The 15,160-nt window shown below is 28.4% G+C and overlaps 2 protein-coding genes across 2 annotated transcripts; both read left to right on the top strand.

The window, feature by feature from the left end:
- Positions 1-1,569: 1,569 nt before the first annotated feature.
- On the top strand, positions 1,570-3,655 carry LOC114373807. Its single transcript, XM_028331353.1, has 3 exons — positions 1,570-1,757; positions 1,913-1,993; positions 2,858-3,655. Exon 3 carries the CDS (start codon positions 2,904-2,906, stop codon positions 3,315-3,317), a length of 414 nt encoding a protein of 137 aa, XP_028187154.1. The 5' UTR covers positions 1,570-1,757; positions 1,913-1,993; positions 2,858-2,903; the 3' UTR covers positions 3,318-3,655.
- Positions 3,656-10,050: 6,395 nt separating this feature from the next.
- On the top strand, positions 10,051-15,131 carry LOC114375296 (beta-glucosidase 24-like). The gene is made up of 13 exons (XM_028333075.1): positions 10,051-10,263; positions 10,811-10,880; positions 11,267-11,325; positions 11,914-11,989; positions 12,092-12,169; positions 12,262-12,349; positions 13,413-13,656; positions 13,741-13,856; positions 13,945-14,171; positions 14,254-14,291; positions 14,384-14,486; positions 14,639-14,747; positions 14,824-15,131. The coding sequence occupies exons 1-13, from the start codon at positions 10,099-10,101 to the stop codon at positions 14,999-15,001; spliced, it is 1,551 nt and encodes a 516-aa protein (XP_028188876.1). The 5' UTR covers positions 10,051-10,098; the 3' UTR covers positions 15,002-15,131.
- Positions 15,132-15,160: the final 29 nt, after the last annotated feature.

Genomic DNA, 15,160 nt, shown 5'->3' with positions numbered 1-15,160 from the left:
TGAATTACGGCCATAGTTAAACAAGTGGGCCGATTTATTGGTCCAAAAAAAATGGTGAACTTGTCTTCAAACAGTCCATTTAACCTAAAAATAACAGATTTTGAACTGGGTGTTTTATTTTTGTATTCAACCACACACACGCACACACGCACACACAAACAAAAAATAGTACAAAGTTAGGAAAATTCGTGTATAAGATTTACTTATGATTTATTATTATTTAGCCTATTATTATCAGATTTCATATCTTGTAAGATATATAACATAATCACTTTATTCTAATAATTAAAATGTATTTTATTTTATACAACGAGAATGTGAGGTTGGATTTTTTAAGCTTTATTGGGGGGAAATTAGAAAAATGAGAGAAAAGATCGGTGATTGGAACCATCCATGAGATTAAAAAAAAAAAAGCAAGGGAGAATGAGAGAGAATGAGTTATACTAAGGCACGAGAAGAAAGTCTCTTCGTAGTAAGTAACTATTATGAGAGCTTCAATATTATGTGGTAAAATATATATCCAGAATTAGTTAATTTATTACTTTGTGATAAATACGGGATTTTTTCTCTCTTGTATTTCCAGTATTAAAAAAAAATCTACCTGTAAAACAAATATTCCCTTAGTGAATTATATATATATATATATATATATAACGTCAGTGTGCCCTAAGATCCTCACTTGGTTGGGTAATAATTCATATTCATCAGCCCAAAACTCCAGCTAACGTTTGAGTTGAAAAAATCAAATTTACATTTTCATCTCATTTGTCGTCTCTATTGTCATTCTTACAATTTTCTGCACCCATACCATTTAAATCTTCACATATATAATTAGCAAATATGCACACATGCAGTCTGAATATTTTTTTATAACCTAAATAATTTATTATATCGCCACATCATATTAATAATTTAATTTTGTATAGTGTAAAGACGTGTATATATATTATGAATAAAGTAACGTCAATTCAGTCACTTGTTAAAAATGATTTTGCTTATCACCTATGAGGAGCAAAATTGAATAGAGACCACAAATCTAATTCCAAAATGGAAATACGCTTTACAAATTCCCATAATGTTTTTTTGTTACCATTAGAATAAACAAGTCGCATAAACACTCTCAATTCCACTTACATCACATTGCTATCGATGATGTAATGCAATAATCTATGTCCCTAATAGCAATGGCTCGCGTCACACAGTAGTAGCTAATTGTTTGTAGGGAATGTCCCTTTTTCCAATTACCTAGGTTTCAGTTATCGTTGTTGGGAGACACTTTACACTACAGATACGATACCATGCAATCTGCATTTCGGAGTTCGACATGCATTCATGACTCAACTTAAGCTATATAGACCCCAACACACGTAAGCACGGAACACAAGCACTAGCGGTTAAATTTCTATGTAGCTGTTACATGGTACACGGTTTTTTTTTTTTTTTATCTAAATAAGCACTTTGGTTTCAAATTACCAAAGTGGCCCTGGGGATTTAATTTTGTTCACGCTTTACACTGACGGATATAAGCATAAAATAAATAAATAATACACCTCAGTGTACAGAGTCACAGAGTCAAGAACCAATAGACAAACAAATATCTATTAAACACAACGCTCCTCTTTCTTTCTTTCTATCCCTACTTCGCCTGTTTCATTTGGCCCGTTGTTTCTCACAAGCCACACTCTTTCATTGAAGCTTAAACTCTCTAAAGCCCAATCCTTTATTAATTTACTCAATCTCAATGTTTCATCATCTGGGTATTGCTTATTTCTTCTTCATCTTCAGATCATAGTGCTTTGTGTTTTTATTTTTCTTCTACCCTTTTGAAATCTTTTATGTTTTTGAGCTTTTTACTATTCGAATCTACTTGCTTCTCAATAGATAATAACTCTCTGGTTGTTGCTTATTCTAGAGTTCTTCTTTTGAGGGCTTTAGCAGATTCCATTCCTTGAGTCTCATGCTGGATATGCCAATCCTTGTATCCTCATTTCTGGTTAGTATTTACATATATATTTTTTGTTATTTCTTTCTATTTTCTGTTCTTATTTTAGCTGAATTTTGGATTGAAATATGCGTTTCTTTTGCCCGGTTTTGTTTTTAGTGCTTTTCGATTTATGGGGTTCGAAAGTTTAAGGTGAAAATTTTGTGGATTTCGATTGTTATCATTTCTTTCCTATTACAAGCTTATTACTTTCATGGTTTATTATGAATCTTCTGCAGATTCTTTATGTTCAACATTAGAAACTTATTTTGTTCATTATTTCTCAATTGATTTACAATTTCATTGAACTGTCATTTTCTCTTGTTGTGTTCTTATATACCCTAATCTTTTTTTCTTTTTTTTTTTAAATAGTTTTTGGGAAGATGCATCGCTTTTACCTGGCTTTCAGCTTTTTTAAAGACCAATCTGAAGTTTTGTTCTATACTCTATAGTGCTAAAAAAATGGAGTATTTTGCATTTGGAATTTTGGATTGTTTCTCTGAAATATCAAACCCTGTAAATACAGTTTACTGGTTTGCTCTAGGTGAATAGAAGTGTGCAAGTGCAAGAACAATTGGGTAGGAAAAGTCTTTTTCTTTCTAGATAAAATAAAATGGGAGACTGTATTATTTCGGATCAGATATTCATTTTTTAGTTAATGCTCTGGAGGCTTTTAAGCTTGAGTTTGCGCAAGCCTTTTTTAGTCATGACTTTACCTCTTTATGCATATGTTTGTTGGATAAATGACTTTACCTCTATCTCTCCTAATGAAGCTACTCCAACCTGACTAAATTTGAGCTGATTAAGAATCCTATTGTACCTCTATTGAACATTATATTATGTGCCATTGTGCCCATCTTTTTATTTTTTTTGCAGATATCCTTGTTTGCATGATCACATATTTTCCAAGGATTTTAAAACCATGGGTAGAGGTAGAGGAAAGGGTAAAAAACTAACTGTTGCCAATTTTGAGGATCCAGCGAGTGGCGAGGATGAAAAAGTTCCCACGCAAAAGAGAAGAGGGAGGCCACAAAAACCGCTAAAGGACGACTTTGATGAAGAAGAGGTAGAGAAAATAGAAGACGACAGTGACAATGTTAAGAATGGAACCGCTTACAAAGAGATGAAAAGCCCCACTGCAACTGAAAATGGAAGGAAAAGAAAGCGAAACTCACAGGTAAAAGAGAAATTAGACTCAGTTGAGAAAGAAAATAGCATTGGCAATGGAACAAGCACCACTGATGAGTTGACAAAGGCCAATGGTTTTAGGCATAATGGAAGCAGGCGCAAAAGCACGCCCCGTCGAGCTGCTGAAGCAGGTGTGCAGTGCAAGTAAGGATAGTAAAAGTTGTGCAATAGCTTTCTTCCTTTTCCATATTATCAGTCAAAATTCATGAGAAGATAGGAAGTGAGGCGTAGTATCATTTATTTTGTTTACTTGTTTTGTTTCTTTATTCCCATTTTTAGTTTCCTTTTTCCTCGGTGAGTCTGATTTGAGGGGTTGCATTTGGTGATACCCTATCATTAATTCCTTTTTTCTTTATTTCAATCATGAATTTGAGAGTTTACAATGCTGGTTGTTGTCTTATAATGCTGTAACACTTCGAATTTAATCTTTTCTACTTTGACTTTCAATTTAATTTTTATGCTCCCTCTCCTTTCATCATCAGATCATCCCAAGGTCCACTAAATGAAATGATGCTTCTAATTATAAGTTTGCAGAGAACTACACAAGTCTTTACCTTATTTTCTGTATTATTCTCACATGTCTAAAACCCGGTTTTGAGTTTTGAGTTACCATTTGCAGTACCTGTCGTCCCCCCCTCCTCCTCCCCAACACACAAAAAGTGTATTAGTCCTTTTATCTTAGAGCTTCAAAGATAAAAGGAAAATTCAAATGACATTCATGAGTGCGAGCCTCTGAATTTGAAGTCATTTTGTAAGAATGAGAAGCAAATGGACCTTGAATGACACTTGTTAGAAGAATTTAGCACTCTATTTGTATGCTTAAGAGGCTATTTGCAGTTTAAATAAGTCCAGATTATTAATAATAAAAACAAGAAATTTGGTGCATAAAAAGTCCATCATGTGCCAAGACTGGTGAACTTTAGAAGTATCTACTTAATTTCTTTAAGAACGATTATTAATCTTCTGCAAATGCTTGTTTTACACGTATGGTAGTTCTATAATATATTAAATTTAACAAACTTATTATGCATTTTAATGTGTAATCGAATGATAGAATAAAAAAACACTTTTCACTATTAGTATTTATACTATTTTTTTTCTTTAAAACATTTCAAGTGTTATTTAAGTTTTTGAAATTCAAAATTATAGGAGTGTGAAAGTAATTAATTTTTAAATTCTCTTCCTTCTCCTTATAAACCAAACAAAGAAAAATAGAAAATGGTTATCATCTTCTTTACTTTTAACCAAGCAAAGTAGGATGAAAACTTACTTTCCTTACTATTATTTCCCTCTTTCTTTTTAATTTTCATCTTTTAAACCAAATAGAGTCAAAGAGTTAGACATTTACTCGTGGATAAATTGGTGTATGTTTATTTGCACGCTTTAAGTCGGACTCGTCAACATAATGTTGGAAATAAGATGGTTCTTTGCAAAGTTTAATTCAAATAGAATTTTTTTATTTATTTTAAAAATCAAAGACAATATTAACGAATTTAGAATAATTCATATGCTTAAGTAATTGAAGTAGAAAATTCAAATTAAAATTGGAAATGATTACTAGGTTCCCCCTGCTCCAATAATTGGGGTGTAGGTCACGTTTCCATGTCGATCTTTTGGTGACATCAGCAACACTGCAGTACTAAATAAATCATCTGGATTCCTTATGTTAAAAATAGAGAAGCAAGGAGGGAATTTTCTTCTTGCACCTAGTGTTTTTCAATACATCATTTGCTTTTTCTTTAATTCCAAAACTATCCTTACTTATAGGGTATTGTTGTTAGCAGCATGAGTTGCACCTATATATTCTCGAATCTCGATGTTTCTTCGCTCAATCGAAGCAGCTTCCCACAAAGCTTTATTTTTGGGACAGCATCCGCTCTCTTCTTAAAGTCTATTAGTTAAATGATCTAAGATTCTAAGTTTCTAATTAAGGTTTTGGATTTAACGTTGTAACTATCAAAATGCTATCAATATCAATATCAAGTAGAAGAAGGGAAAACACTTTTCCTATTTATATTTCCCTCTTATTTATTGATAAAATAATTGTTTTATTTTTATTTTATCGTATTTTCTGTTAACTAGGAAAAAATAGATAGATTCAGTTAACTAATTAAGCTTATAATTCATCATAGTTTTTCTAATTAATCATCTATGGAAATATAATATAATTTTTTGCAAGGTTCAATTCATTTGGTTTCAATTTTAAGAAAAACTCAAATTTTAATATTATTGATTGTGAGAAAATTGATATTAAAAAATTAATTTAACTAAAATTCAAAGTCATTATTGCTTATTTAATCTCATCTGATAATATAGTACAAAACATATTTATCTATTTTTTTATACATTTAAAAATATATATACAATGAAGCTGTACATATTTATCTTCTAAAAGTTGCCAATCATATTTAGTAGTGTCATTAAAGACTGGATCATAGTAATTAAATCCGTATAGACATGAAAAGTATGATTCTTATTTTCAAAATCTAATCCGTTAAGCTCTATTTGCATCTCTAGTGAAAATGATTGAAAAGAATAGATAAAAAAAAGTAAGAACGGTTTAATTATAAAAAGAAAAATTACTTGGGACTTATATTTTTCTTTTCTTTTAATATAAGAGAGTGAAAAAATTATTCATTATTTATTACAGTAAAAGTTTTAGCTGTTTCTTTTAATTAATATTCATTTAGTAAAATTATTTTTCTCTTGTTTTTTATTGATAGTCATTTTTCATTTTAATAGTATTTTTCTTTTCTTTCCCTCCTCTTCCTCTTCATTTTTATTCTTTTTTTTTTTATTTTCTATCATTTCCTATTGTCCTTCACCCAAAACACATAATCCAGCATCTAACCAAATGGTTTAGAATTATCATTTTACGACCTCTTCTTTTTGTATACTATTCATATTTTTTTTTTATGATTAAGATTCCTTCAAGTTTAAAAATAATTACAAAGCAATCCAAATTTGATAGCTGGTCAATTATGCATTCCTTTTTTTATCTTTAAAAAATATTTTTCTATCTAAAATATGATTCAATAATTTTATAATTATTATATAAATGTCTAAATAATATTTTTTCTTAATTATTTTTAAAACATATTATTATAATTTTTTAACTTAAGATAGTTAATTTATAATTAATCTAATACTAATAAATATTTAACCTGCAGATAAAATACATGACAGAAGCAATGGAGATATCGCAGTTGATCAATATCACCGTTACAAGGTACGATTCAAATTCCAAACCATGACAGGAAAGTGGAAACCATATAAAAAATCATATTTCTTCCTCCTTCAAAATTGGGATGAGTTAAAATAGTTAAATTCGTCCATAAATTTGTAATATGGTGATAAATACAATTTTAAAAGATGAAAAAAATACAAATTAATTTTTAAATATGAAAAAATATAACAAATTAATTTTATTGTTAAATTTGTAAGATTATTTTATCATTAAATTATAATATTCAAAAGCTAATTTAATAATAAAATACATATTAGTATTGAAAATACGTATTAGTATTGAGGAATTAGATTGATAATATTATATTTTTTAAGGATAAAATGACTTATTATTAGTATTGAAAATAATCTAGTTAACTCAATATATATATATATATATATATATATATATATATATGCGTCTGTTTTTTATTTTTATATGATGTTGAAAATTGGATCTATTTATATATTTAAATTTTTTTAACATCGATTAAAAATTGGATCAAATGAAGAAAGACATGAGAAAATCGATCGAAGGATATAATATCTAATAATTGGTAATGAAACTGGGGGTTTGAATTGCAGTACGTTATGATAATATGCTTAGTTGGGTGTAGAAAAAAATGAATAATAATATTTTTTATTTAATTAGAGAAAAAGTAGAAAAAATAAATTGACTTCAACAAACAAAAATCCAATTTATATTTTATTTTTCAATTTTCTCTTAATTTTTTTTCCTTTTTCATATTCCATAATCCAACCAAACCGATCGACCAATATTAACGTTAAGAGGGACTGGTGAGCCATCATTTACTAAGATCTGTGCTATATTTACTTATATAATCAATTACTAACCAGATAGATAAGGCATCGACCGAAACTTCTGCATTCTTTAAATATCCAGCGAAGAGGACCAGGGCCATAAAATACCACACTTCAAGGCTGCACATGATTTTTCAACCAAAAAAAATATTTTATTAAATCAATCTTTAAGTTATTAAAAATAAAAATCTTTAACCTAACACTTAATAAAGAGGTATTTATCATATAAGTAATATATGTTTGTGTATAACTTATTTTTATAATTAAAAAATAAACTAAACTTATTTTTATATAAATTATAATTTATTTTCATAAATTCTTCTAAACATTCACATCTCATGCAATAAGTTTAAACTCAAGTAAACGCAATATTAGTAGGATATGATTAATATTAACCAAGTCCAAAAATAGTTTCTCAGCAACAATAATCAAACCTTATTAAGTGAGATTGGTTATATAGATGATAGATCACACGACATCATTTAATTCAATATATATATATGCGTCTGTTTTTTATTTATATATATATATATAATCGATGTTGAAAATTTTTAATAATTGATGTTAATAGTGTATTTTTTAGTATTGATGGGTTAATTATAAGTTATATGCATGATTATAAGTCTAATTGATCTATTTATATATTTACTTATTGAGATTATATTATAAACATATTTATATATAATTATTATAAAATTTGATGACTTTTAGTTATTATAAAAAATATGTTTTAATCCTTTTTTACTAACTTGAAGTTAAAAAAAAGTGCACAAATTGAGGAGTAAGTCAAAGATTAATTATTTTTTTAAAATTTCGGAGACTAAATTACATGATATTAGAGTTTTAGGTACTAAAACACAAAATTTATGGAAAGTATAAGTGATTGAATTTTTTTATTCTAATTATTATGATATCTAAGGAATTTGTTCTTTTTTTATGGTTTGTTAAGCGTCCGGTTGATTGATAGCTATTGTCGTATGAAATTAAAAAATCAAATTAAAATATATAAATGAGAAATAATTCTTACTCGAACTAGTTTTTAAGATTAAGTTAAATCTAAACTTTTTTTCTTAAGATTTTAAGATGATCAAAGTGTTACTCATTACTGTTTACACACCAAGTCTAAAAAAGTTCACTAAAAATAAAATTAAATTTGAGGAAGTCTATAACCTAATTAATTAAAGTGGAAGAAAAAAAATCAACCCTCTTTAATGTATTCGTGGATTCATATTTTACAGTTTTGTCTTAATTTGGGGAAGTCTATAACCATAAGCGGTTTCAAGGCCCGGCTACCCTGGGCAATTGCCCAGGCTCTGGCCCAAAGACATAGACAGGAATTTTATTATTTTTATACAAAATGATATTTTTTACAATAAAAAATATAAAAAAGGGGGGCATACTTAGTAAGTTGAGAAGTGAATTGTAAAAGTGAAAAATTATTTGAGTTGTAAGTTGTAACAGCATATTTTGGGCTATTATTCTGAAGACCGAGGATTGAACTTGTGGTATACGGGCTCTTAATGGGCTGTATTAACGTAACTGCAATACTAGCACATACAAGTCGTTCTTCACGTTTTTCAGAGCTAAGATGCTCAAAAAGATAAGCTCAAATAGTTCCAATGCCTTCTTATTTTATTTCTTATTCTTTTTTTTATTTCCCTTGCTCATGGAAATGTTGTCTCAAATCATTTTTTTTTAATCCACTAAGATAAGTCTAGTAGTGAAGGGTTGAAATAGATGCATAGGAATTTAAGTTTGTTCTTCATTGCTATTATGCATTGTTTTTTATAGTTGTATTCATGAAAGGATAATTGTAAAGATTTACTTACTTTTTATATCAAAAAAATCGATTCCATCTTGTTTCCTTTCTATTTTTTTTTTCTTTTTTCCTCATCATCTCACTTATTAGTTATTATATTTTCTTGAAATTGTTTAAAATTTTGTGAAATGAAATAACCTGACTAATTGTTTAGTAATTTGCTTCCTATTTTATTTTCTCAAATAATGGAATAAAAACTTAAAATTTTTCTCCACTTTTATCAAAGAATATTCTAATAATAATTATAATTTTATCTATTGCATGACATTCTATTTGGCAGGTCACTGGATATCCTAATGTGGCCTCAGTCATCAAATTATGGCATTACAGTGTACAGATAAATGGCAACTCTTGGTTCAAACTTCAAACAGTATTGTGTGATAATATTATTTGTTATCCAAACAAAAGTTATGTTACTACAAAACTCCCGTTTCCGTAAATTCACGTTGATTCAAAATTAATTTTACAAATATATATATATATATATATATATATATATATATATATATATATCCAAACGCACACTAATAAGATGTTTGTGTTCAATATGACATTATCCTCACATGGATTTAGTAAAATGTAGAAATATACTCTGCCAATTGGGTCTCTGCTCTGGTTACTTTCTGGCTTGTCTGTCTCTCTGTTTCAAACAGGGATATCGCGGACTTAGGTCACGCACGCCTTATGTTCTTTTGACTGGAAATGATTCCTAATTTCTTTGGCACTTTTGACATGTTAACAGAAATTGCGTGCCTTCACCACTTATCCATATTTTATGAATTTGCTATCTTTAAATTTTTGCCCAGACTTTATAATTTTTCTGGCTCCGCCACTGTCTATAACCTAATTAATTCACTCACACTTTATTTTCTATACGCTACAAAAGTTTGGCCGGCCATTATTTGAATTCTGAATCAGAACCAAAATTAATGTTGGTCCCCTACGTACACATGCTGCACTCTAAACTATGCATATAAGTGTATCACAGCTAGCTAGCTAGCTTATATAAAGGACATTGTGCATTCAGCATTGATCAGAATCATCCTTGAATAGATCACATAACATGGCATCATTGGCATGCAACACGTTTATTGTTAGCAGCACGTTAAGATCAGTTGTTACTCGTGCGGAACCACCTAAACCTGGTCCTCTTTTCGATCTTAGTTCATTCAATCGCCACAGCTTTCCGGCAGGCTTCACTTTCGGGGCATCATCTTCCGCGTACCAGGTATACATGATATTGCCATATTGCTGTCAAATTTTGTTGTTGATTAATACATGTAGTCGGAAAATTAATTTAACTCATTCTTTTAATTGTGTTTTTTTCATTCAAAATGTTCAAACTCGATCCATATTTTACCTAAGAAAACTAAGTCAATTTTACTTAAACAATGATCAATATTGGTTAAAAATAATGATTTAATTTTCGATAAAAAAAAAATGATAAGCTTAAGTATATGATACAAATGTGTAAATTTATTATAATTTAATTTAGTCCCGTCTTTTTTTTAAATAATTACCATTTATAGTTTATTTCCTAAAGGCTATAAACTAGATCGTGTACATAGTGGATTTAAAATCCTGGTAAGATCAATCCCTATTCTCACGAGTTTGGATTTGCATTAATTTGATTCCAAAATCGTGTCATTTCGTGTTTTAATACAAAAGCTTGTATCAGTAAATTCATTCTAATATCCACATCCTCAATAAATTTGAATCTCCGTTTAAACTAGGTTTATTAATGATTTTTCTGTGTTCATAATATGCATGTACAGTTTGAAGGTGCGGCAAAAGAATATGGTAGAGGACCAAGTATATGGGATACTTTCATCAATCAACATCCAGGTATTTTGCTTTCTCTCTCTCTCTGATATATAACATGTTATATATATATAACATGCTATCAAGTATAGAGGAAGATAAAACACTTTCCTTGTTTTTATTTCCCGCTCAATTATTTTAATAAAAAAGGAGAAAATTTTCTAGTTAAAAACTAAAAAATTTAAAATTATCATTTTATGAGCTCTTCTTTTTGTAGCATTTATAATTTATTTGTGTAAAATAATTTTTTTTTATGATTCCTTTTGCAGTTCAAAAACAATTAATTACAAACTATCCAAATGATAAATTTTAAAATTACATTATATTTTTAAAAAATCTTAAGCAAACTAATATATGATAAATTAATTCAGAAAAAAAAAACTAATGATAAATGAATGTATAACCTGTAGGTAAGATAGCAGATGGAACGAATGGAGATCGCGCACTTGACCAATATCACCGCTACAAGGTACGATCCGAATTCCGAATGGTGCTAGGAAGTAGGAAATCAACTTAAATTGCTTTTAATTTCTCGTGTTAATTTTATATACCAGGTAAAAGAAATATACACTAATTGCTATAACAGCTTTTAATTGCTTATATTGCCATAAAAAAAGTTGTTCACCTGCTATATAATTTTGGCAATCATATATTTCATGTGTTAATTGCTTTTAATAGTACGTGTTAATTTTTTCGTACAGCTTTAATAACGTTAACTGCTTTCAAATTGGTTTTGCCATATATATGTTAAGTTTTAAATTGTTTTTTTTTTAATTTGATAGATAAACTAAATTATATAAGGGAAGTTAATTTTAATAACTATAGATCACTGTATTGTTTTGATCATTAGGTCATTGTATTGTTAAAAAGAAGATCATACCAAACAAATTATTGTTGATTTATGTGTTAAATTTTTGTTCTGTATTTTTTTTTTCTGTTCCTGACTGTAATATAACTATCAAATTGAAAGAAAAATTAACTTATACACTGTAAATTATAATTGTTTCTTTTGAATTTTATTATTTTTTAACTTACTGAACATATATATACATCACAGGAAGACGTTCAGATCATGAAAGGTATGAATTTGGATGCATATAGGTTCTCTATCTCTTGGTCAAGAATCCTCCCAAGTGAGTTAAATTAAATATAAATGATCATTTTTATCTTTTAATTATCTTAAGAAAATGATTTGTGTTAACTATTTAAAAAATATATGATTTATTTATATATAGATGGAAAACTTAGTGGAGGTATAAATCGAGAAGGAATAAATTATTACAACAATCTCATCCATGAATTGCAGACTAAAGGTAAGAATTTATACTTTATTTTCTTGATATATTTTTAATTGAAGTTTAACATTTAACAATCATCTAGAATTAATTAAATATTAATATCGCAGGTTTAAAACCTTTTGTGACCCTTTTTCATTGGGATCTCCCCCAAGCTTTAGAAAATGAGTATAAAGGCTTCTTATCCGAGTCCATTATGTGAGTGATACAAAATCTAATTTCTATTTCAATTATAGATATCATATTTACATATTTGATTACATATGTATAATAGGATAAGTGCACTTTTTAAATAGATTAAATTGCATGTTGTATTTATTTTAAGATAGTGTATTATTTGTCTTTTAAGATATTTACATATATGACTACATGTTGTGTATTATTTGTCTTTTAAGATAATTTATTTTTTAAAATAGTATTACCTAATTCAATATGATAAAATAAATTATTTTTTTTTTACAAATTTATCTTCATTAAAAGAGTTAGAACGTGATTTTTAATTCATTTGAGTGTTTAAATATTACATGGTGCTGCAAGCTTAGTTGTGATTTTTTTTTATAATCAAAGCCACCCTTACTAAAAGTTAGTAGTATTTTTTAAATGAGAGCAATTTTAAAAACTATTTTCAATTACAATGTTTTTAGACAATTTTTTAAACGAAAACGCTTTTAGGAATTATTATCACTTTTATTGAGTCACATAGTTTACTCTAATATCATAAATGAAAGATTTTGTTTTATTTTAAATTTTTATTTCTTTCAAATGTACCTTTTAATTTTAATTTGATTGAACAACTAGCTCAAAAAAATATTTTATCGATTACTCAAACTACTCTTCTTTTTTGTTTATACACATACTTAATTTTCTTAGTTTTTTTATTTGTTCATTTATTTATTTATTTTTGTAATTTTTTTTGGCAACGGCTTATCTCTTTGACATTCATTATTTTTTTAAAAGAATTATCATTAGTTAAAAATAAATTTGTATCACAATATAAATTATTTATCATAAATTCAAAATATAATTTGTTTCTTAAAATTTATTTATTTCTTATAAATTTGAATTATATAAAAATAAATATTTATCCAATGCATTATACAAGCCAAAACACTAGTATAAGATAATTTAATAATTTGGTAATATATTTTGTTGGATGTATTACAGTTGATAATCCTTTGTTTTCGTTATTTTGTTATACTATTGCTTAATATATATTTATGTTGTATATCGTCCAATATCATAATTTATGATTAATTTGCAGAGATGATTTTGGAGACTATGCGAAATTTTGTTTCGAAGAATTTGGAGATAGGGTGAAGCATTGGATTACTTTTAATGAACCGCATATTTTTAGCTCGCATGGCTATGCATATGGGACGAAGGCACCGGGTCGTAAGTCTCAGGGGCTCCGTCCAGACAGTGGAGGGACAGAGCCTTATCGTGTTTCACATAACATACTTCTTGCTCATGCAAAAGCTGTCCAATTGTATAGGAATTCCTATAAGGTTCTTTATAACCATTTTAAGATTTAATGTTGTTTATTATACTTCTAAGAGCATTTTTATCCAAAAGACTCTACGTACACACAGGAATCTCAAAATGGAGAGATAGGCATAACCCTCGATTCTAGATGGTTCGTGCCCTATTCAGATGCTTCTTCAGACATAGAAGCTACCGAACGAGCACTTGACTTCGAGATTGGATGGTAAATGCATGCTTACATTACAAGATCATCCTTCTCCAAATAACTAATAATTAAAAGGTGAAGAATCTGAAATTGGGTATGGTGATAGGTTCATGGAACCATTGACATCAGGAAAGTATCCAGAAAGCATGCAGCTTTATGTTGGTAGACGATTGCCAGAGTTCTCTAAAGAGGAAGCCGAGCTTGTCCGTGGATCATTTGATTTTATTGGACTAAACTATTACACCACCAATACCGCGCGCGTTGCCACTGGCTATACGGACTCAGTGCATCATCATCCAGATCTATCTACTGATCCTAATGTCGAACTTGGATGTAAGGGTGCCTTTGTCTGTAACATCTCTAAATCATATCTATTCAATTTCATAATATCATTTTTTCTTTTGTGTGCAAGTAGTAACTCGTCTCAACGGGTCGTCTCCTATAGGTCCAGTGGTACGTATATATACACGACATATTATCATCATTAATGTATTTGATTTAATTAATATATAATAACAGTACTCTATTTGTAACTCCATTTGCAGCCAGGTTTAGGATGGTTATGTGTTTATCCCAAAGGAATTAGAGAATTGCTGCTCCGTATCAAAAACCTGTACAACAATCCCTTGATTTATATAACTGAAAATGGTAGTTACACTTAACATCATATTTAGTATCCTGGCAAGTTACTCTAAAGTAAATTTATTGACAAAATTGTTAAGAATACATGTGAACTTTATCATAAAGTTAGATGTCAAATTTCTTATAACATTAACTTGTATCATTTTTTTTAATTGTAGGAATAAATGAATTAGATGATCCTACACTATCACCTGAGGAATCTCTTATGGATTTTTACAGAATTGATTATCATTATCGTCATCTATTGAATGTTCATTATGCAATGAGGTAATGATTGTATTTTCATGTATTTTAAAAAAATTGTTTATAAATCTAATTTTTATTTTTATTTTTACTTTACAAGGGATGGCGTGAGAGTAAATGGATATTTTGTCTGGTCACTGCTGGACTGCTTTGAATGGAGTAATGGTTATATACCTCGATTTGGATTGAATTTTGTGGATCACAAAAATAATTTGAAGCGATCTCCAAAACTCTCTGCAAAATGGTTCCAGCAATTTTTAAAAACTCGACTGCTTTGAATGGAGTAGCTCTTAACAATGTAATAAATTTAACTATGAATTATTATATGTTTGTATTTTCTCCAAAAGGAAAATATATTCCTTAAATTATTCGTCCTCTATATATCATATTTGTCCATGTTAAAATGAATAGTGTATCCAAAGATTAAAGTATAAGTT

Source organism: Glycine soja, chromosome 11 (genome assembly GCF_004193775.1).
Source record: "Glycine soja cultivar W05 chromosome 11, ASM419377v2, whole genome shotgun sequence".
Classification (NCBI taxonomy): Eukaryota; Viridiplantae; Streptophyta; class Magnoliopsida; order Fabales; family Fabaceae; genus Glycine; species Glycine soja.
Note: the sequence above shows the minus strand (reverse complement) of the source record. Positions and strands in the feature narration are given on the sequence as shown.